This window comes from Orbicella franksi, chromosome 9, assembly GCF_964199315.1.
Source record: "Orbicella franksi chromosome 9, jaOrbFran1.1, whole genome shotgun sequence".
NCBI lineage: Eukaryota > Metazoa > Cnidaria > Anthozoa > Scleractinia > Merulinidae > Orbicella > Orbicella franksi.
In genome coordinates this window covers 25,813,417-25,838,240 of record NC_138153.1, presented here as the reverse complement: position 1 = coordinate 25,838,240, position 24,824 = coordinate 25,813,417, and the positions used below count along the sequence as shown (strand labels likewise).

General features: G+C 40.3%; 2 protein-coding genes and 1 long non-coding RNA gene across 3 annotated transcripts in view; all 3 read right to left on the bottom strand.

Annotated features, from left to right (window-relative positions):
• LOC145498591 (uncharacterized) overlaps nucleotides 1-22,347 on the bottom strand; it is a 126,061-nt gene extending 103,714 nt beyond the window's left edge. The window contains exon 1 of the mRNA XM_081478496.1: nucleotides 18,453-22,347. The gene's annotated coding sequence lies outside the window, so the exon portion shown is untranslated. The remainder of the gene's footprint in view (nucleotides 1-18,452) is intronic.
• LOC145498207 (uncharacterized) overlaps nucleotides 1-24,824 on the bottom strand; it is a 233,993-nt gene that overhangs the window by 149,346 nt on the left and 59,823 nt on the right. The window lies entirely within an intron of this gene.
• LOC145498585 (uncharacterized) lies at nucleotides 6,447-18,461 on the bottom strand. Its single transcript, XM_081478490.1, has 3 exons — nucleotides 15,580-18,461; nucleotides 10,182-12,580; nucleotides 6,447-7,334 (listed from the first exon to the last, which is right to left on the bottom strand). The coding sequence occupies exons 1-3, from the start codon at nucleotides 16,421-16,423 to the stop codon at nucleotides 6,867-6,869; spliced, it is 3,711 nt and encodes a 1,236-aa protein (XP_081334616.1). The 5' UTR covers nucleotides 16,424-18,461; the 3' UTR covers nucleotides 6,447-6,866.

Genomic DNA, 24,824 nt, shown 5'->3' with positions numbered 1-24,824 from the left:
AAAAAGCATCCTCTAAACGGATCCTGCGTGGTAACTTCGCATAGATATCTAGTGCTAGCTGGCTGTAAAGAGCGGATATTATTTTTCCACGGTAGTTAATTATTAACTGTAAACCTCTTATTAGATGTCAATTAATCGTTCCGAGCAACGACAAGTCAATGTTGAAATTTCTCTCGTTGGGTACTTCTGTCAATGTTCGGCCGAGGCAAAGCCGAGGGAAACATTGACGTCGAGGGGAAACAAAATTTAAACTCACTGTTTCCCGCGGGATCCGTCATAAAGTGTTTTGTTATACCTCCTAACTCAATAATAATAATAATAATAATAATAATAATAATAATAATAATAATAGCAATAGTAATAAAAAACTGCGAAGAAATCGTTTGCTTGACGCCGGCTGGCTCACAGATTCGCCGCGGTTTCAAAGAGCACGCCTGATCACGTGCGAGTCGAAAGTTCAAGTTATTGTTTCCCTAGGGAGTTGGTGAGTTTTGACCCAGGACACGTGACACATTCTTCTCCAATCGGAAAACCTTTTAGGGGTCAACAAAGCGGTTTTGTTACTTCTTAAGATGTTCAGTAAGATCAACAGAGTGAGCTCTTGCGGTGCCTTTTAGGGCACTGAACCGAAAAAAATATGACAGGAGGATTGGTACCTCAAATTCAAGCCACGCCCACAAAACAGGACCTTGGTACTTCTCAGAGGTTCTTTTCCAAATTTCCTACGTCGCGCACGCTACATACCGCCGGTATTACTACAGGGTTAGATTTCGTCTGCAACGCAGACTAGAAAAAGACAAGCACCAGGCACCCCCGTCCATTTTATATGGGAGTCCCCCCCCCCCCCGGTGAGACCTCCGTATCAAAAGGACGGGGGGTGCTTGTCGTACCTTTTAGGGGCTAAAAAGCAGTTTTGGTACCTCTTGGGGTGTTCAGCCTTACAAGGTCCAAAGCAGAAGCTTTTGTGGTACTTTTGGGGTATTGAGCCAAAAAAAAAAACAAAAAAAAAACGTGACAGGAGATGGATTGTTTTAGAATTGGTACCTCTCTGAGGGGTTCTTTTCAAATTTTCTGACGAGCAACCCCGTCCTTTTTTAAATAAAATACAAAAAAACTCTCGTCCTTTTTAAACAGAAGTCCTCTCGGGTCCTTTTCTAGCCTGCGTTGTAGACAAAATCTAACCCTGTAACAATACCGGCCGTATGTAGCGCGTGCGACGTAGGGTATCCTTTTCTTGCTCTATTAACTTCCACATTTGTCCTTTTACAAAAAATCTATATCTCTTGAGCAAATAGATCGCGCTCTCCTGACTGACCTAATCACTACAACGGATCCCCGCCTTACGGTCACCTCGTTATTACAGCCAATTGTTTTTGTTCAAGCGAAACACCAATACATTTTCTTACAAGAAAACCCAATTAATGCGGCCAACTGCCAAATTTTGAAATCCCAACCTGTATAATTCCTTATAATTTTATCCCGTTAATACGGCCACTCGAAACAGATACGCATTCACAATATAATTGACCAAATATAACAAGTATTTAGAAACAATATAAAGGGAAAATTTGTTTCATTTTTCTTTTATTTTATTCGACTTTAGGAGAACGCTACCTAATCTTTGGAAGTTCCTGTGACTTATTGAGTGTCCTGTGTAACCAAAGCGAAAGTTCTGCGAATTCTTTTCAGTCATCTACCATTTCTGCGCCACCTTGAATGAGGTAATGCTCGTGTGCTATTGCGCACCTCGTGAGTGATGTACTATTCCAGTTGCGTGACTTGCTCCTCGAGTACTGTACTTTGTTTATGTTCGTACTGTAAACAGTTTCTTCGTCCTGAGTGTTGTTTCGTCGTTCCGTAAGAGGGTGTTGCTTCGTCGTTCCATTGGTTCGTCGTCTTGTTAAGTAAATATCCAACCAGCAACTACCTAAACACTAAAGTAGACTGCAATAATTACTGAGCGCGGGAAACATGAATCTGAGGTCAAGCGTGAGAAAAAAACAAGAGATTATTACTGAGAGCGGGAAAAAATGCGACCAGTGCCAAGCGCGAGAAAAACAAGCTATCAATACTAAGAGTGGAAAACATGCAACCGGCGCCGAGCGCTAGAAAACAAGAGGTCAATACCGAGTGCGGGAAAATAAGTCAATAATTAGAACGGGAAAACATGAAACCGGTGCCAAGCGCGGGAAAACAATACTGAATGCGAGTAAACATGCAACCGGCGCCAAGCGCTGGAAAACAGGAAGTCAATACTGAGAACGGGAAAACATGAAATCGCTGCTAAGCGCGGGAAAACAATGCGACCGGTTCCAAGCGCGGGGAAACAAGTAATCAATACTGAGTGCGTTTATACATCCGCGCCATTAACGTCTCCTTCATTTCTGATTCACAACAACGTTTTTGATGTGAAGAAAAAGAAATCGAATGATTATTATTCACTACTTGTAACGGAAAAAGCACAGCCTCCTAACATTATCCATAAATGGAAAAGCGATTTCAACCTTTCGGATGATCATTTCAGAGAATTTTTTCTGTGACCTCATTCTGTTTGCGCTCAAATCTTATGTTAAAGTGCACCTAACACCAAAAATTTTTTCGCTGAAATAATAAAGCTTATTTTGTGGAGTAATTTGCCGCAAAAAGTTTTCGATTTGGTTAAATCCTCGAATTTCTTTGCTCCTTCGAAATCGAGTTTCGAATGGTTCGCGACCTCGCATGGGGAATCTGGGGAGAGTTAAAGCTGTGACGTCAAATCCAGAACGAATGCTTCGGCTGTCCGAGTCAGGGACCCGTTTCTCGAAAGCCCCGGAAACCTTTCGGGCCCGTAAAGCCATTTTTAGTCTATCTGTATCTAAAAACGGAGAAGTGTATGCACCCGAAACTTCTTGTATGAAGGGAACTTCTCTTCATATTAAGAATATGTGAATAAAACAGCTCTGTAATCGTAAGGTTCGACATTTTGCTATGGCACTACGGCCCCGAAAAGTTTCCGGGTCTTTCGAGAAACGGGCCCCAGGTCTTTTATTTTGTCCGAGTGTAGAAACCTTTTTGCAGCACAAGTTCTTTCGCTGGGACTCTGCAGTCGACCGATTTCTGTTCTTACTAACAATGTCCTCTAGTTCGTCTGATTCTGAAATGAGCTTTGACTCGGAAAACTCTGAAATTTATTATATCGCTGAAGAGAATGACCGCTCACGCTTATCAACATCGCAAACTGAATAGTCAAACGGTGACGACCGAGCTGATTTGTATGCTGACTACTCTCTGGCCAATGTTTGAGCTCGATGTACGCTTTCACACGAAGGTGCGGCGGAAGTACAATTTGTCATGTTTACTGACTGTACAAAACAAGCTTCGGCGGGCGCTCTCATTCATCGACAACAGAGAATTTACTGAATTTTTACACAAATAAAACCGAGCAGTTTCTACGGACGTAAAGTTATTGGGCCTTGATGAAACATCAAGCGTTGCTTACAATACAGGCGAAATTCAAACTAGCAATTATTTTGTTTTACTTTTCGGTCGATAGACTGGCAAATTCCTCGCAAGCGTGTGGGAAGAGGAGCTAGAAAACTATGAAGTCCTGAAGCTCTGCTATATCTAAATATATCCAGCTAGTTTTTTGCTGTGTAATGGAAAAGCTGCTAATCTTCAACATATGTGAAATTTAAAGTGGAGTAATGTACAGTTCATGTAAAAGAAGCATCCGTCGGAACACAACTTGGTCAGCGATAGATGTCTAAGCTTTAAAGCGGAACATATCTAAATTCGACACTGTCTTACTTCACCCAAACTGGAGCAGCTTACCACGAAGACGATTAAGCAAAATTCCAACAGACGTAAACGCGTTGAGTTGTGGGCCAAAAACATGAAAAATTTCGAGAATTTCGGACGCCATTCCCCCCGCGCGACATCCGCAAAAATCCTCGCAGCATGAACGCGCGTGTGCCGCAGGCGATGGCACAATTTGTTCTAAAAATAGAATTATTGTCCCATATCACGGGGACAAACCCAATACTAGAAATGGCGCGCGCTTACGGTCTCCGTCCCCGATTATGGCTCCTGTTAATACGTAATAATGCTTTGAGACTGATGTGCAGTCGTCTTGAGCAATACTAGTGGAAATATTCTAAGAAGAGAAGTATTTTATAGTTAACAAGCAATAATATATTGCATTTATAATGCAGTAAATAAAATGACAGCAATTTTCTGTAAATTAGTAATTGGAGTGTTGACTAGTATCTACTTACTTAATTTCTGTGTACAATGCTCTTTCTAAAGGCTGGTTTTCACTATCACATTAGACTACAGGCAATTTGTTTTTCTCTTGAAATTCAGCAGTGGTTAAGGCGACACGCTTTAGTCTCAAAGGGATTGGGACGAGACTGATAAACATTTGTCTTAGAGACCTAAGGCCGAGTCCACACTTCGCCGGAGGAATCAGTAAAACACGGTATCGGTTAGGCCTACTGTCCACACTAATCTGTCACGGAAACGGAGCTTTTCGAAAACGCTCTTCAAACCGGGGAAAATTTGAAAACTCCGGCTTTTCGTTTTAGTTTGGACATGAAACATCTTAAAATGGAGCTTTTCGAAAACGATGGCGTCACAATAATCACGTGATTTCTCTGCCCGAGTTTTCAACAAACACAAAAACAAAATGAGCGGTGATTAATGCCTTTTCAAATTTCTCCGGCGTAGTGTGGACGGAAAGCATTTGATGCGTTTTCACAGTGAAAACGTCGGTTTCCAATGTCTCCGGCGTGGTGTGGACGAGGCGTAAGAGAAGAAACTGGGTGCCAGCAACCTACTAGCACATACGCAAAAGCAGTAAGATGTTGATGATTACAGTGTTGTCACAGGTCAGGAAATGGTCAGGGGAAAAAATTCTTCAGGTCGGGGAAAAGTCAGGGAATTTTTATCGAGTGAGGAAAATTGACATTTTGAAAAAGGGAAAATTTAATTTAACACGGTTAATTTTCTACATTAAAGTCAGGGAAATGTGGCAGCAATGTAATTAGAGCCTTTTGTCAGGAAACTTTCCAGACTAATGGCAATTACAGCACCCTACTTCACCTGCGTATGTTCTTTCTGGTTACGCGCTAGTGAAAACTAGCCACTATACAGAGCAGTGCAAAAGGCCCTTAACGCTGAGGTTAAAGATGCATTGTTAATGAAATGTTACTTCTTTTTCAACAAGACCTTTAGATTTTTTACCTTCGTAGGGTAAAATCAATATCCTTTAATCATTTTGAAAGTACAATACTCAAATCAACACGATGCTTTAACTTACATAAAATGCTAATACTTCCTTTGATGTTTTTAGCTATAAATTCTACTTGAGTTTTCCAGTTTAAGTGTGAATCAATTAGTATGTCCGCGGTGTTAGACATCGATTACAAGCCCTGAGAAAAGCCGTAATTGAACACGTGTAAAATTACGATAATTGCAGTTGATCATATCGATGAAGTAATGTTAACGTTTGATATCATGTTTAACCCTTTAAACTGCACTTAAATTTGTTTGTGTTTGATTGAAACATCTTCGCCGGAAGTCTTTTTAATCCGGTAATCTTCGGGAAATACTCGGAAACGTTCGAGTGGCCTTCGGATAACTTTTGGAGACTCTTTGGAAGTCTTTGGAAAGTAGTCGGGAAACTTCGGAGAATCGTAAAACACGTCATTATCATAATACAAGGTTGCTTGTAAATGTGGAATTTCTCTTCTCGTGTTCAACTTTATATCTCACTTGTTAGCTGGGCTCACTCGTGAGATATCGCGTTGAACACTCGAAGATAAATTCCATATCTACGCTCGCCCATGTCTTATTCCTTATTTATCAAACACTAATGAATCCTAAATCATAATCAGCAATATACAAGTATTGGCATGACAAGTTCCATAGAAACAATCCGACCTAAGAAAGACATCCTCAATTTTAACTTTCAGTACTTTTCGCACAAAAGCGAGTTTTTTCGTGTTCCTATTATATTTCTTCTGAAGACTAAGAAAAGACCGGTTTGAATAAGTTCTGGGTATAATTTTTTTTTATAACAAACTGTTCTGGCTTCTTAAAATTCTCGCCAATTTCACCTGATTAACCATTTCTTTGTCTTTGCTGACTAGAAAAAGTGAGAGAGTGCTTTTTATCAGAAGGAATTTACCGTTATCTAACTAGTCAGGCAAATATATTTTTAAAGAACTTTTTTGTTTATAAGAAGTTTCTAGCTAACCCTAGGATACACAAGGTGAACATCTAACGTTAACGACTCAAAACATGAAAGCGAACTGGAATAATAAGAACAAAATCTGCAGTCGTCGAGTGGGCTTGAAAAGCTTCTAAACAAACTGCAATGACGTATATAAAACAAAAGAACTCTTAATGGGGATTTAGGACTTCAGACTGAATCTGAACACAAGCCAATAGGCTCCGGATCGGCCGGCCTAATATCTAAATGATTTTTGCTTTTGAAATTTCAAAGGCATATTTCCGAGTCTTAAAAGTAAACAAAATGTTATTTTCTGTAACTTTCCGCAATATCTGACTGATTCCTAGAGTTAAGGTGAACAGGCACATTTTGATCAAGCGACCACCGGCTTCATTTCAAACTCGAAAGAGGCTTGGATAGAGACAAATAAGTGACCTGGTAGTTTGGGTTACGCCACAAGATGAGCAAGGGGAAAGGAAAGAAGAAGGAAAATTTTTCACGCCTTCTTCCTCACCACCCACTATTCCTAAGCCAACATATATGGCGGCTAACCTACTCGACCGCAAGTCACTACCGATACCTCACGAGTACACCGTGCACGCAGAAAACAGCTGCTCTGTGGACTAGGAAAAAAAAAAAACAGTTACATTCTTAATCAGGGATAGTTGACAGAATTAGAAAGAGCCTTGATGAGCCACACTGATCTGTAACTGTCAGCGGTCTTTGGATGTTCTTCACCAAACAATTTAATTCTGATATCAAGAGCACGCTTGGCTGACTCAAGGGCGGCGGTGTAATCACTCAGGCAATGCTGTGTAACTCCTACTGAATGGTAGCTGTCAGCGGTGTTGGGATGTTCTTCACCAAACAATTTCATTCTGATATCAAGAGCACGCGTCTTTGACTCAAGGGCGGCAGTGTAATCACTCAGGGAATGCTGTGTAACTCCTAGTGAATGGTAGCTCTCAGCGGTGTTGGGATGTTCTTTACCAAACAACTTAATTCTGATATCAAGAGCACGCTTCTTTGACTCAAGGGCGGCGGTGTAATCACTCAGGCAATGCTGTGTAACTCCTACTGAATGGTAGCTGTCAGCGGTGTTGGGATGTTCTTCACCAAACAATTTAATTCTGATATCAAGAGCACGCTTCTTTGACCCAAGGGCGCCGGTGTAATCACTCAGAGAATGCTGTGTAACTCCTAGTGTATCATAACTGTCAGCGGTCATTGGATGTTCTTCACCAAACAATTTAATTCTCATATCAAGAGCACGCTTATCTGACTCAAGGGCGGCGGTGTAATCACTCAGGGAATGCTGTGTAACTCCTAGTTCATGGTAGCTGTCAGCGGTGTTGGGATGTTCTTCACCAAACAATTTCATTCTGATATCAAGAGCACGCTTGGCTGACTCAAGGGCGGCAGTTTAATCACTCAGGGAATGCTGTGTAACTCCTAGTGAATGGTAGTTGTCAGCGGTGTTGGGATGTTCTTCACCAAACAATTTCATTCTGATATCAAGAGCACGCTTGTTTGACTCAAGGGCGGCGGTGTAATCACTCAGGGAATGCTGTGTAACTCCTAGTGAATGGTAGTTGTCAGCGGTGTTGGGATGTTCTTCACCAAACAATTTAATTCTGATATCAAGAGCACGCTTCTCTGACTCAAGGGCGGCAGTGTAATCACTCAGGGAATGCTGTGTAACTCCTAGTTCATGGTAGCTGTCAGCGGTGTTGGGATGTTCTTCACCAAACAACTTAATTCTGATATCAAGAGCACGCTTCTCTGACTCAACGGCGGCGGTGTAATCAGTCAGGCAATGCTGTGTAACTCCTATTGAATGATAGGTGTCAGCGGTCTTGGGATGTTCTTCACCAAACAATTTAATTCTGATATCAAGAGCACGCTTCTCTGACTCAAGGGCGGCGGTGTAATCACTCAGGGAATGCTGTGTAACTCCTAGTGAATGATAGGTGTCAGCGGTGTTGGGATGTTCTTCACCAAACAACTTAATTATGATATCAAGAGCACGCTTCTCTGACTCAAGGGCGGCGGTGTAATCAGTCAGGCAATGCTGTGTAACTCCTACTGAATGGTAGCTGTCAGCGGTGTTGGGATGTTCTTCACCAAACAACTTAATTCTGATATCAAGAGCACGCTTCTCTGACTCAAGGGCGGCGGTGTAATCAGTCAGGCAATGCTGTGTAACTCCTACTGAATGGTAGCTGTCAGCGGTGTTGGGATGTTCTTCACCAAACAACTTAATTCTGATATCAAGAGCACGCTTTTTTGACTCAACGGCGGCGGTGTAATCACTCAGGGAATGCTGTGTAACTCCTATTGAATGATAGGTGTCAGCGGTCTTGGGATGTTCTTCACCAAACAATTTAATTCTGATATCAAGAGCACGCTTCTCTGACTCAAGGGCGGCGGTGTAATCACTCAGGGAATGCTGTGTAACTCCTAGTGAATGGTAGCTGTCAGCGGTCTTGGGATGTTCTTCACCAAACAACTTAATTCTGATATCAAGAGCACGCTTCTCTGACTCAAGGGCGGCGGTGTAATCAGTCAGGCAATGCTGTGTAACTCCTACTGAATGGTAGCTGTCAGCGGTGTTGGGATGTTCTTCACCAAACAACTTAATTCTGATATCAAGAGCACGCTTCTTTGACTCAACGGCGGCGGTGTAATCACTCAGGCAATGCTGTGTAACTCCTATTGAATGATAGGTGTCAGCGGTCTTGGGATGTTCTTCACCAAACAATTTAATTCTGATATCAAAAGCACGCTTCTCTGACTCAAGGGCGGCGGTGTAATCACTCAGGGAATGCTGTGTAACTCCTAGTGAATGATAGGTGTCAGCGGTCTTGGGATGTTCTTCACCAAACAATTTAATTCTGATATCAAGAGCACGCTTCTCTGACTCAACGGCGGCGGTGTAATCACTCAGGGAATGCTGTGTAACTCCTAGTGAATGATAGGTGTCAGCGGTCTTGGGATGTTCTTCACCAAACAACTTAATTATGATATCAAGAGCACGCTTCTTTGACTCAAGGGCGGCGGTGAAATCACTCAGGGAATGCTGTGTAACTCCTACTGAATGATAGGTGTCAGCGGTCTTGGGATGTTCTTCACCAAACAACTTAATTATGATATCAAGAGCACGCTTCTCTGACTCAAGGGCGGCGGTGTAATCAGTCAGGCAATGCTGTGTAACTCCTACTGAATGGTAGCTGTCAGCGGTGTTGGGATGTTCTTCACCAAACAATTTAATTCTGATATCAAGAGCACGCTTTTTTGACTCAAGGGCGGCGGTGTAATCACTCAGGCAATGTTGTGTAACTCCTACTGAATGATAGGTGTCAGCGGTCTTGGGATGTTCTTCACCAAACAACTTAATTCTGATATCAAGAGCACGCTTTTTTGACTCAACGGCGGCGGTGTAATCACTCAGGGAATGTTGTGTAACTCCTACTGAATGATAGGTGTCAGCGGTCTTGGGATGTTCTTCACCAAACAACTTAATTATGATATCAAGAGCACGCTTCTTTGACTCAAGAGCGGCGGTGAAATCACTCAGGGAATGCTGTGTAACTGCTACTGAATGATAGGTGTCAGCGGTCTTGGGATGTTCTTCACCAAACAACTTAATTATGATATCAAGAGCACGCTTCTTTGACTCAATGGCGGCGGTGTAATCACTCAGGGAATGTTGTGTAACTCCTACTGAATGATAGGTGTCAGCGGTCTTGGGATGTTCTTCACCAAACAACTTAATTATGATATCAAGAGCACGCTTCTTTGACTCAAGGGCGGCGGTGAAATCACTCAGGGAATGCTGTGTAACTGCTACTGAATGATAGGTGTCAGCGGTCTTTGGATGTTCTTCACCAAACAACTTAATTCTGATATCAAGAGCACGCTTCTTTGACTCAAGAGCGGCGGGGAAATCACTCAGGGAATGCTGTATAACCCCTTCTTCATGGTAGCTCTCAGCCGTCTTTGGATGTTCTTCACCAAACAATTTAATTGTGATATCAAGAGCACGCTTCTTTGACTCAAGGGCGGCGGTGTAATCACTCAGGGAATGCTGTGTAACTCCTAGTGAATGGTAGCTCTCAGCGGTGTTGGGATGTTCTTCACCAAACAATTTAATTCTGATATCAAGAGCACGTGTGTACGACGTAATAGCTTCTGTGTAGTTGCTTCTATGGTATTGAATGTCGCCTAGGTCAGAATAGTTCTGAGCTAGTGCCTCCTCGTGCTGTTCTTGAATTTCTGTGTTGTTTTCTTCCCTTTCAACGCTTTGTTGCAGTGCTTTTTGATGAAAGCTAATCCTTTCCTCTGTAAGCGTTAAAGCGTCTCTGTCCCTACCAAGTAACTTAAGCACACTAACGACATTGCGATGAAAGTTGTACGAACCAGTTTTAGTGTTGTTGAGTGTTGATTTACAGTCGTTTAGTATGGTAAGCAACACGTTGCCAAACATTTGATTGGTGTCTGAGGTAGAGAAGATTTTTACTGCTTTGCTCAGAAGAAGGATAATGTTAACTTTCAGAGGCTGGTTTACCGAAGGGTTTGCTTTGTTTGTCGGAATGATGCTGTGTTCACCAACTTTCTTTATTGCTGGCTCTGGCATAGGTATCACCAGTAAACAAGTGTCGCTGGCATCTCTGCATTCCTTTAGTGCTTTTAGATAAAAGTTGGATGAGGTCACTGAATCATTTTTGCTTTGGTAATAGATTACAAAAATTTGAAAAATAATAAACTTCAAAATGATGTGCTCCGGACTTGTGTTCATGGAAGAAAGTGCTTCTTCTAAAACTTTCACTCCATCCTCTGTCTTTCCCATAACAAGCTGATGGAGTCCATAGTAGCACAAGTGTTTTCCTTTCTCTCCATCACAATGGGAAGAAGTTGGCACTTGAACAGCCTCAGACACAGAAAGCAACTTCTTTGTGTTTCCTCTTGCGCCCCAGGTCACCTGACTAAACGCCTTGGAATTAAGCAGGCGCCGGTAGAAAACATGTTTCCCTGTCTGATGAGCCGCCATTATTGCTGAATCGAGAATTTTGTCAAACGTAGATCCGTCATTCCAAAAGAGACTGTCAAGAAACAGCTCTGCTTTCGCCAAAACATCGAAAACTCTGTCGGCTGTTTTTGAATCCAAACAACCATCAATTAGACTTTGAACAATGTTTTCTTTCACTTCATAGAACTCAATGAACGCAGACATGGAATGTCCGCAAAGGAAATTCTCATTTAGTTCATCGAACAGGGCAATGTAAAATGCACGGAAGCGAGATTTTGAGTTTAGAACTGTTTCTTTCATGTCAGCTTGTCCCTTTTCTCTTGCAAACGACTGAATTAGTTTATGCATAGAAAATTTGCTTAATTCTGAGGAACAATCAATGAGAGATTTTCTCTGCAGTCTTCGCAACACCTTCTCTGCTTCAGTTGTTCTGGTTATCCCCAAAACAGCTGCAGAAATCTTTAAATCAAAATTCGCAGGAAGAATACACAAAGATACCAGTGCCTCTTGGTCTTGTGTAGAGAGTCTCTGGAAAGACGACTCGAAGAGAGATCTCAATCTCGAATTGCTTGGATATTCTGGGTTGTCCAGCATTTCCACTATGTTTTCTGTGCACTCGATGAATTCAAGATACTGACTCGCCGGAGTAAAATCGTCAGAAATGGAGGAACACAGTAATTTTATGGCTAAGGGAACCTGCCCACAGATTTGTGAAACTTTTGTCAAATCAGAAGAGCTCGCTCCTGGGAGCAATTCTCGAGCTAGGGTTTGACATGACAACTTGTCTAGCTCTCTTATTCTGACAGACTTGTGTCCCTGAAAATGTAAGTTCAAAAAGGACAAAGATTCTCTTGTGGTTAAAAGAAAGTTGACTTTGTCACTGCGATTGAGGACTTCTCCAATGAGGTTAAAAACCTCCTCCTTTACGCTTGGCACACCACATTCAAACAGGTCATCGGCATTATCCAGGATTATAACACAGCGATCCGATAGTCTGTCAAAAATTAAGCAAAGCTCATCGCCAGCTGATAAATCCTGCAACTTATCAGTTTCAAGTGTCCCAGCCTGTCGGAACAGACTAAGAAATTTGGACGTTAAATCGCTTTTTGACTTAAGCCCACGTAATGAGAGAAAGAAGACGGGCAGCTCAAGTGCTTGAAGATGATGACCCACTGCGATGGCAACGGACGTTTTTCCGAACCCTGGCGAACCCCAGACGGAGACGAGTCGGGTGGATTCGGAAGTCGTGTGACCAACAATTTTGTCACATTCTTCCTCACGGCCAATGAAGTGGGGAACCTTTGGAGGAAGATTTGATCTCGGTAGAATTGTTTTAAGTCCTGTAAATCAATTAACCAACAAATAATAATTAAATGAACGAACGAACGAACGGGCAGATGGATGGATGGATGGATGAATAAACAAATAAATGCACTGGAGGATAGTAAAACATTGCTATTCAAGAGATAGAATATACCAAAACAAATATTATATAACATACTTTTCCTTCAGGCCAAAGGTTTTTTCGAAAGCTAATTATTGCTAGAGCGGGATTAGAAAAAAAAGCATTTTTTGTTGATTCTTTTTGTTTAAAGTCGATTTTTTCCCACCAATTTTAATAAGGAGACAATAAATGTCTTGTGCAAGTCATTGTTGATATTTTATGAAACAATTCAAAGTTTTCGTTAACCCTGCACTAGCTTAACTTTTGAGGACATCCCCAGCTTTGGCCGCTTGTAACTTTAAAAGCATTGAAGTAACGAACTCCTAAAATTTATTTGGGAACAAATTGGTTTGACTTATCATCGCTCAAGGATCTTGTAGTTTGAATTTTCCTGTTTTAAATGAAAATAAATTGAAACATTCTTACACTAGCGTTGTTCAGGATTTTGACTACGTTTTAGCTAGTTTTAGTGGTTTTCTAAAGCTTTTAAAATAAACATCAGAAAATCCAACATGGCGTCTGTTCAGAAAAACTGACGCATTTCTTTGTCGTATGACGTCATAGTTCCATGTTGTGGACTTCAAAGGAAATAGCTTGAACGAGCTATAAATCGTCAGGTTTCAGTGTGATAGCTTTAATGTTATAGAGTGAGGGCTCAACCACCCCTTTCCCCAGGATCTGTGAGACCACGAAACTCCGTCTGAATATTGTTAGTCCTCTTTTAATTAACCGGCCCATCTCGTTCTAGGGGTTTGATAATGCGAGAAATCTACAGTTGAGAAGTCACTCCTATGTTGAGATTTCTTTTCCGCTAACCATATAGATGGCTGAAACATTATAATTTTAGTTTCACTACTAGATAACGAAAACTTCTTTCTTTTATACATGGGTAGCTATAGTCGACGGTTACTCACCGAAACGGCAAAAATGGTAGCGTCCTATTTTAGCGTGCATCTGCTCTTACAAGTCGGGTGTAGACAAAACATGGACCCCCCTTCTGGACAGCCCCTTCTAGACCCCCCTTCTGGAGCCCCTTCTGGAGCCCCTTCTGGAGCCCCTTCTGGACCCCCTTCTGGATCCCCCCTTCTGGAGCCCCTTCTGTACCCCTCAATTTTTTCGGTGAAAAAAATAATAATAAATTAAAGTTATACAAAATACGTGTGCTACATACCACCGCTTCTTTCGCTCTTTAGTTCCCTTCGATTCCGCGTTCAGCTCGAAAGAAGGTGTTCTCCTTCACGCAACGCATCTCCAAGTTTTCGTTTAGCATTTCAGAGGAGAATCAGGAATTTTTTAGCGATCAGCCACTCGGACAATTTCTGCAAAACTTGTCATTTTCAAGTTGCATGGACTCCCGCCATTTTGTTTTCCGCCATCTTGGTTTTTTCCGCTGACCAGTACAATCGAGGGGCGTTGCTTGCGGCCAAGTGCAAAAAATGTTTCTGGTGTTTCAATCGCAAAAAAATGTAAGACCTTTGTGGGAAAACGGCCTAGAAAGATAATGTTGAAAACCAGATTATGAACTTCACCTTCGAAAGATGGATAGTGAGGTTACATGTGCAGTTATAATCCAGTTAAAACTTCAGAGAGGTCATTGTAACCGTCCTATGTTCTGGGCATTTGGGATGTGAAAGCAGGGTTAGTGGAGCAGGGTCTCTCACAGCGTGTAAGTTTTCAGTGCCTTAATTACAGTGTGATTTTAAGTATTGTTAAAACTGCGCTGGTAATAGGCACAACGTAAGCAAAAAGACAAAAAAAAAAACAGCATAAACGAATGCATTTAGTTTTATTCCAAATGCAAATCTTAACTCACCATCCTCCATCGTCGCGTCTCGTGTAACGCCCCTCGGTGGTACTGGTCAGCGGAAACACCAAGATGGCGGAAAACAAAATGGTGGGAGTCCATGCAAATTGAAAATGACAAGTTTTGCGGAAATTGTTCAAGTAGCCAATCGCTAAAAAATGTCCTATTTCCCCTCGGAAATACTAAACGAGAACGTGGAAATGCGTTGCGTAAAGGGGAACACCTTCTTTCGAGCTGAACGCTGAATCGAAGGAAGCTAAAGTGCAAAAGAAGCGCTGGTATGTAGCCCACGTATTTTGTATAATTTTAATTTATTACTAGTAGTAATCGTAGATTAAAGAGTGTGTTCGAGTTTTGGTAGGTTGGTATGTTAAAAAAAAAAAAAAAAAAAAAAAATCTAGGGACAGTATTTTGTGCCTGAGCTGTTAGGTAGGCCTGAAATTCATTGGTCTCCCTTCAGCAGGGGCGAAAACAAATACATTGATCGTAAAGATGGCTTGGTATGTTAAAAAAAAAAATTCTAGGGAAAGCATTTTGTGCCTGAGCTGCTAGGTAGGCGTGAAATTGGTCTTCCTTCAGCAGGGACAAAAACAAATGATTTGATCGCAAATCACGTGCATATGAGAGGGTTTGTTCTCATTTCGTGAAGACATGTCTACAAGGTTTTTAAATGCCATTAACACTGACTTCGAACTTTAAATAAACAACTTCAGTATTCGCTACAGTCCACAATACTGTGCTTCCTCCACACTCGAAAGTCCGCAATATTGCGCAACACTCGAAAGAAACACATGGACGAACATAGACATGACGTCATTCGCGCCTGAAGAATTTTTTTTTGGGGGGGGGAGGCCAGATTGGTGTCCCCCGATAGATAGATAGATACACAGATCTCGAATTTTTATGCATTACACGATTAGAACTGCGTTTTGTCGAACGCAATTATTTTTTTTCTTCACCGAAAAAATTGAGGGGTCCAGAAGGGGGGTCCAGGTTTTGTCTACACTCTTACAAATCCTCAGTCGGCACCCAGCGATGTTTATCAAAGGATTATCACTTGAAGTAAAAACTCTGGAGTGCTGCTTACTTACCTGGTCGCTGAGTCTTGATTAGGTCTTCAAACTTTTGATTCATCTCGGCAATTTTCTCATTCGTCATTTCGGCTTGGTTTGCAGTTGCCTCTTCAATGGTCTTTCTCAGCTCTATGGAGTCTTCTTGTCGTTCCTGCCTCGACTGAGCAAAATCTGACCTCATACCCATTAGTTCATCCTCCACATTTTCCTTGAGAAATGTGATTTCTGTTAGCAACTCCTTTGTGATGTCATCTTTTAACTTGCAAACTTTTCCTGTGGGAAAGTCCGACTCGGTCAAACTTCCAACGGCATCAATAGGGTCAGTCGTGACTCCAAGAGCCTTGATGGCATCTTTGGTGTGTTGAATGTATTGTCCAAATGTCTTTTTGTCAATCTCGGAGTTGAAAGAGTGACAAAATGCATTTCTTAGGAGTCGCAGCTGATCAATCGCCATTGCAAGCGTTTCAGCTTTATTTCCGCCCGGGCTGACCACGGAAGAATGAAACGTTCCATGAGGCGGTTTACGGTGCTTCAAGTACAAATCACTGAGTGTCCTGTGATGACCTGTTGTGTCTGGTAGAGCGAAGGACTTCGCGTAGATAGTGGCTTGGAACAAGGCGCTACAATCCCATTCTTCGTAAGGGAAGTGTGTGGGTACTTTGGTCTTACCACCCTCTGTAGCAAGGAACATGTTTCGCACAGCAATGGAGTCATCCCACGGCTGGTAACCAGGGAGATGTGCAAAGGTATTGTCCCACATGTGTTTAAAAGCTTGTCGAAGCACCTTGGGGAACTCATTCAGCACAACAAAAGCAAACTTGAAATAGTTCAACTGTTCGTTCGTAAACGGCTGTAGAGCCATTACTGATAGCAATAAACTAATCCAGGTTGAAAGTGTTTATATTGTCAGGACGACAATACTGTCTCTGTTGAAGGAACAATAGAGAACAGTTATTATCGAAAGGTGGCCTTGGTGACGATTGAAAAACTGAAAAATAAAGACGAAATCTGATAGGAAATCGAGCAATTTCAATTTTTAATGGACAAAACCTGGTACCATAGTAACTTTAAGTATATTACAGTCCTTTTGCATTTTCTGAAAGCTAAAGATATAAACAGTTGTCTGAGACAACACCAAATACAATTTCCGATGTGAACTGGAGAAAATAAATTTCAAAGTTCAGAGAAATTGTGCAAACACAGGTAAAATTTCATCATCAGTTTCATTTGAACAGTAGTTTCGACAGTACTTTCATATGAACTTTAAAATTTGTTTTCGACATTTGGTATTGTTTAGTAGAAATGATTTCATTTGAGAAGATGGCACAGAAGTTTGCAATACAACGTAAATAATCTCGGTACAAAGTTTTTGTCCACTTGTTACTCGAACTTGTGGTTGATTCTTCCTTAAGCTTATAAAAAATCAAACTCGGGTAAAACGCTCTTTGAAGTCATGGATGGATGGAAAAATCACAAAGTGTGACCACAATAGCCTGAATGCTGTTTTCATAAGAATATATTCAAATCAGTGTGGGGCCCCAGGCTAAATACATGTAGGAATACAGAAGTTCTTAGTTGTACACAAATTTATAAAATTGTTTTTCAGTCCAGACAAGATTTTTCGTGTTCTTGATGCACTTTTCCCAGCAAAATAGACAAAGCTCTGTCTTATACCATGCGACACAATTACAATACAGTACCCTTAATTAATGGCGTTTCGAAATACCAGCAACTGTCATAACTTTATGCATAACAAAGACATCTAAAATCGTCGGTTTCAGTATCGCGTTAATTGCAGATAATTCATGATCGAAATAAAAAGCATCAAAAAGAGCTTAGACTTCTTAACATTACTGCAGAAGATAATGGATTGATTTTGATGCAGCAGATTGTCTTTGTTCAGTTTCGCAACACGGTCTTGCGGGCGTTTTCATCCATGAATGCTTATGGTAGTTAATGATTAGAACATATATGAATTTGTGATTTCTATCGCATGATAGCTCACAAGGGTGCAGCCCAAGTCAACTATCACGCATAGAAGTCGAGAGCAAATAATCTCATTGTTTTAGTATAAATCTGCTACTTGTTTAAAACTTATCTAACTTCTTTTCACAGACACTTCGAAAACGTAAAGATGCGGCCGCAATTTTGTTAACAATCTCACACTGCTAGGCTACTCACTATCTAACACATAATAGATAATGAGTTGGGTAGCCAATAAGAGAACGGCATTTGTGATACAACGCAAGTAGATTTAAACCAGAAACTGTTAGTTTTTATTTCGATTGTATTCCAAAAGCTAGAAATAAAGCGAGCGAGTTCTATTGTTCTGCTGTTATCAAGCGGAGCAAAACCGAATGATTCTGCGATTAAGTTCGAATAAAATTGCTCCGGTATTAAATCAAACTTATCATGTTGTCTGATCAGATAGAACCCTTGGAAGAGAAAAAGCTTATAATCCAATAGGTTTTAGCCACAGAATTGAGCAAGCGAAAAACTTTATGTAGTCCGGCTCTGGTTCCGCTTCGAATAACTTGGAAACAACAAGTTAATTACAACTCTTTTACTCACCTTCAGTATTCTCAGTGGATATTTCGATGATATTCCTTGCAGAAACATGAACTCTGTGCACGATTTTGGTCAAATGAAACCGAACGTTTAAGGCAAGTCTGTTGAATTATTCCTACTGAATAACCTTTCTAGTCAGTCTCTTTCTGGGAATTAAATCCCGTGGCATGACAAACGCCTAACGCATCCGAGAATATAATTGTAAGGGTCAAAGTTCTCGTACACTGAATGAGGCAGCCGTAGTTTGTCTAAATAGATCCACAAGACTACGTGATAAAGTGTACCTGGCAATGAATTTCTTTCCTAGCAATAAAAGTCTAAACTGAGGTGAAGAAAATATTCTTCACTGCGAAACAGCAATGAAAACCAAACGTGACGTAAAAAGTTTGGGTTGAAAGAAAACAAGTTTTATAAAAACAATTTATGTAAGAATTCAGAGAAACTGTGGTGCTACGTCGGTGGAGAGTATAACAAGATAATTTGGTCTTATCAACTGGGTTAATAATGTGAACTGGCCACCGTAAAGAGATTCGAAAGCTTTCAATCTCTTTACGGTGGCCAATTCACATGGTCAACCCAGTTGATAAGACCAAGTCAAGTTATCTTATGTAAGAATTCAGTTTGTTTTCTTTCTTGCCATGCAAGTCGATCATCACCTTGTGAAACTATACTGACGTCTCTTTTCCCACCCCGATCAATGATGCTGAATGCAAAATTAAGTCTAAACGAGAGAACTGTTATGTACTGAACGAATCTTCATAGCGATTAACTGAATATAGCTGAATGTTACATATTTAAAGGACCCCTCGATGTGCGACAGATTTGACGCCTCAGTTAAGTAAGTCATGCTCCAGTACCGTGGAATGCAGTGCAAAGCCTTACTGTTTACTTGTATATAAATTTTAAAATTGTTTTCAGCAAGAAAATATGATCAGGATCATACTCTCTTGTGCTCAATCGTGACAAGATTTTTCTGGTCCTTGATGCACTTTTCTTAGCAAAATAGACAAAGCTTTGTCTTTTACCCTGCAACACAATGTTAATGGGTTTCCGCAATACAAGCAACTGTGATAACTTTATGCAAAACATAGACTTCTAAAATTATTAGTATAGATTATGAGCTAGAGATTTCTATCGCGTGATATAGCCCAATCGAGTCAGCTGTCACGCATAGAAATCGGGAGCGAACGATTTAATTGGTTAGTATAAATCTACTATATATTCGTTTAAAACTTAGCTTAAGTAGCAGACACTTCGAAAATGCAAAGATGCGGCCGCCATTTTGTTAACAACCGCACAATGCTAGGCTACTCAGAGTCTACAATAGAATAGATAGTGAGTAGCGTAGCCAATAAGAGAACGGCATTCGTGATGGAACAGTAGCACTGAGATATACTAAAAACTGTTAGCTCTAATGCTCGATTGGAAATAAAGGGAGCAAGTTGCATTATTCTGCTGTTATCCAGCGGAGCAAAATCGAATGACTCTGCGATTAATTTTGAATAATATTGCTCAGTATTAAGATCTACTAATACGAACTTTTCATGTTTTCTGATCAGATTGAACACTTGGAAGAAAGCATATATTCCAATAGATTTTTGCAGAAGCTATGAGGTGATACGCTTCTGGTTTTGGTCACTGAATTGAGCGAGCGAAAAACTTCAGTCTGTTGTTCCGCTTCAAATACGTTGTAAACAACAAATTACAACACTTTCACTTACCTTCAGTATTCTGGATATTTCGATGAGATTCCTTGCAGAAACAAGAACCCTGTGCACGATTTTGGTTAAATTTTTAATGAACAAAACCTTGTACCATAGTTACTTTAAGTATGTTACACTGAGTCCTTTTTGCATTTTCTAAAACAGTTGTCTGAGACAACGCAAAATACAATTTCCCATGTGAACTCGACAAAATAAATTTCAAAGTTCAGAGAAATTGTGCAAACACAGGTAAAATTTCATCATCAATTTCATTTCAACAGTAGTTTCGACAGTACTTTCATATGAACTTTAAAATTTGTTTTCGACATTTGGTGTTTCTTTTGAGAAGATGGCACAGTTTGCAATACCATGTAAATAATCTCGGTACAAAGATTTTGTCCCCTAGCTTGTTACTCGAACTTGTGGTGGATTCCTTCTTAAGCTTATGAAAATTTCAAACTCGGGTAAAACGTTCTTTGAAATCATGGATGGATGGATGGATGGATGGATGGATGGTGCTTTTTTAAGAAAAATCACAAAGAGTGACCACAATACCTCGAATGCTGTTTTCATAAGAAAAGATTCAAATCAGCGTGGGGCCCCAGGCTAAATACATGTCGGGCTACAAAAGTTCTTAGTTGTAATGAAATTTCCAAAATCGTTTTTCAGTCCTGGCAAGATTTTTCATGTTCTTACTGCACTTTTCCCGGCAAAATAGACAAAGCTCTGTATTTTACCATCCAACATAATTACAATATAGTACCCTTAATTAATGGCGTTTCGAAATACGAGAAACTGTCATAACTTTATGAATAACAAAGACATCTAAAATTGTTGGTTTTGTATCGAATTAATTGCAGATCACTCAAAATAAAGAGTATCAAAAAGAGCTTAGACTTCTTAACATTACTGCAGAAGATAATGGATTGATTTTAATGCAGCAGATTGTCTTTGCTCAGTTTCGCAACACGGTCTTGCGGGCGTCCTCATCCATGGATGCTTTATATGGCATTTTAACAATAATATTAGAACATATACGAATTTGTGATTTCTAATGCGTGATAGCTGACGAAGGCGCAGCCCAATTCGACTATCACGCATAGAAATCGAGAGCAAATAATCTCATTGTTTTAGTATAAATCTGCTACTTGTTTAAAGCTTATCTAAATTCTTTTCACAGACACTTCGTAAACGCAAAGATGCGTCCGCCATTTTGTTAACAATCGCACACTGCTAGGCTACTCACTATCTACTACATAATAGATAGTGAGTAAGGTAGCCAATAAGAGGACGGCATTTTTGACAGAACGCAAGTAGATTTATACTAAAAACTGTTAGTTCTTATTTCGATTGTATTCCAAGAGCTCGAAATAAAGCGAGCGAGTTCTATTATTCTGCTGTTATCATGCGGAGCAAAATCGAATGATTCTGCGATTAAGTTTGAATAAAATTGCCCGGTATTAAATCAAACTTTTCATGTTGTCTGGTTAGATGGAACCCTTGGATGAGAAAAATCATACATTAAAAAGGTTTTAGCCCTGGATTGAGCGAGCGAAAAACTATATATAGTCTGTGGTTCCACTTCGAATACCTTGTAAACAACAAGATATACCTCTTTCACTTACCTTCAGGATTCTGGATATTTCGAGGATATTCCTTGCAGAAACAAGAACTCTGTACATGATTCTGGTTCAGTGAACAATTTACCAAACATTAAAAGGAAGTCTGCTGAAATATTCCTACTAAATAACCTTTTTAGTTGGTCCCTTTCTGGGAATTTAATTCCGTGGCATGATAAACGCCGAACACATCCAAGAATATAACTGTAAAGGTCAAAAAGTCATTCTTCCAGACTGAATGAGGTAGTATAAGTTTGTCTAAATGGATCCACAGGAGACACAAGACTACGTGGCAAAGTGTAAATGGTACTGACTTTCTTAGATATGTAAAGTAAGTCTAAAACAAAGATGTCATTGGCTAGAAAAAAGAAAATATTCTTCAGTGCAAAACAGCAGTGAAAAATTAACGTGGCGTCAAACATTTATATTGAAAAAAAAAAACAAGTTCTATAAAAACAATTTAGGCGTTGTTAATCCCGTTCAACGTGTACTGTTTTCGTTTTTTTTTTTTTTTGGCCTGCAAGTCCATCATGACCTTGTGAAACTGATACTGACGTTTCTTTTCCCTCTCCGATCAATGATTGTGAATGCAAAATTAAGTCTAAATGAGAGAGCTATTTTATGTACTGAACGAATCTTCGTAGGGATTCAGTAAATGTAGCTGAATCTTACATCATTAAAGGACCTCCTCTTTAAGCGATGTGCGACAGATTGACGCGTCAGTTCAGTACGTCACGCTCCGGTATCGTGGAATGCAGCGCAAAGCCTTAGGGCCCGGACGCACTGGGCAAATTTTTGTTTATTTTGCGAAAAAATCTGTCATCAATTCCCTGAGACAAGTGCGTCCGGTGATTTTTAGATCTACCAAATTTTGTCAAGGTTTACCAAACTTCAAAGACGCCGTCAGATTTGTCAATTTACACGCCATGATTTGAAGGAAAATGTCAATCAAGAAAATTTGATCTCTATTTTTAGTCGGAGTATTTCAGTCCGAAGCACGCCAAAATTAAATTTATATTTGCGCGGCAATCAACGATAAACATGGAAGATTCGTACCTCGGTATGCTCCGTGACGATCCGTTCGCACAGTACAACTACTACGGTTCCCAAGTCTACGTTAACGTTCCAGCTGCATCTCCAGGACCAAGCTCTGCTCAATTTGTACATCCGTATGTCCACCCGAGTCAGCCGAGTACACGTGCAAGTGCAAATTTCACGACTACACGTAATCAAATCAAAAGCGCGCAAGCGATGGTGTTAATTTCCATGTGATTGACACTTGTGGTTAACAAATATTTTGCTGTGATTCAGTACGCCCACGCTCGACAAGTTAAAAATTTGGCAGAGACAAATTTTGTCGAGATTTTTGGAAGGGCCAAACAAATTTTGTCAGTCAAGTGCGTCCGGACCCTTACTGAGCCCCCAGGCTAAATAGGATTAAACAAATCCTTACTTGTCTACACATTTTTAAAATTGTTGTTCAGTCGTGACAAGATTTTTCTGGTCCTTATGCACTTTTCTTAGCAAAATAGACAAAGCTTTGTCTTTAACCCTGCAACACGACGTTAATGGCGTTCCGCACTCTATACAAACAACTGTCATAACTTTATCCATAACAAAGACTTCTAAAATTAGATTATGAGCTGGAGATTTCCATCGCGTGATAGCTGACGAGCCGGCGCAGCCCAATCGAGTCAGCTGTCACGCATAGAAATCGGGAGTGAATAATCTCATTGTTTTAGTATAAATCTACTATTCGTTTAAAACATACCTAAATTCTTTTCGCAGACACTTCGAAAACGCAAAGATACCGCCGCCATTTTGTTAACAACCGTACACTGCTTGGCTACTCACTATCTACAACAGAATAGATAGTGAGTAGTGTAGCCAATAAGAGAACGGCATTCGTGATAGGACGCAAGTAGATTTATACTAAAAACTGTTAGCTCTAATGTTCGATTGGAAATAAAGCGAGCGAGTTGCATTATTCTGCTTTTATCGAGCGGAGCAAAATCGAATGACTCTGCGATTAATTTTGAATAACATTCCTCAGCATTAAGATTTACTAATACGAACTTTTCATGTTTTCTGATCAGATTGAACCCTTGGAAGAGAGAAAGCATATATTCCAATAGGTCAGCCACTGAATTGAGCGAGCGAAAAACTACAGTCTGTAGTTCCGCTTCGAATATCTTGTAAGCAGAAAGTTACAACACTTTCACTTACCTTCAGTATTCTGGATATTTCGAGGATATTCCTTGAAGAAACAAGACCTCTGTGCACGATTTTAATGAAACAATTTGCCGAACATTAATAGGAAGCCTGCTGAATTATTCCGACTGAATGACCTTTCTGGTCTGTCTCTTTCTGAGAATTTAATCTCGTGGCATGCCAAACGCCTAACTTCGAGAATATAATTATAAAGGTCAAAAAGTGATTCTCGTAGACTGAATGAGACAGCACTAGTTTTTCTAAATGGATCCACAAGAGACACAAGACTACGTGATGAAGTTTAGACGGCGTTCTTAGACATGCATGTAAAGAAAGTCTCAGATAAAGATATTATTGACGAAAAAAGAAGAAAATATTGTTCACTGCAAAACAGTAATGAAAACCAAGCGTGACGTCAAAAATTTAGGTTGAAAGAAAACAAGTTATATAAAAACAAGTTAAGTGCTGTCAATCCTGTTTTCTTTCTTCCCCTACAAGTCGATCATCACCTTGTGGTTTTATTTCTTATTTTATCTGACCATAAAAGGAAAACAGTGAAATTTACGGGCTTAATTTACCGCCCTCATCTTTAAGAAAATCTTCTGGCTGTTGTCCAAACTTTACTTACTGCGAAAGTTTCACTAGAGATTGCTTTTTCCACACATCAGAATAGCACACGAGAACTATGTTAAATATATGTACTTTGTGATACCGGTTAGGAAGTCTCTACGTATTTGTCGAATAATGATGTTCACGTGGTTTAAACGATGGCTGTCTTTCTCCCCCCGGGGCGGGGGACTTCCATATAAAAGGACGGGGGTACTCGTCGTACCTTTTAGGTTTAGAAAAACGTTTTTGTTACCTCTTAGAGTGTTCAGCCTGGAAAGGTCCACAGCGGCAGCTTTTGTGATACCTTTCAGGGTGTTAAGCAGAAAAAAAATATGCAAGGTGATAATGTGTTGTTTTAGAACTGGTATCTCTTAGGGCTTCTTTTCAATAAGGGAACGGCATTTGTTTCTTCTAATGTTCGATTGTATTCCAAGAGCTGGAAAATCGAACTTTTCATGTTTTCTGATCAGAGTGAACCCTTGTATTGGAAGAGAGAAAGAATATATTCCAATAGGTTTTAGCAGAAGCTATGAGGTGATAAGCTTTTGGTTTT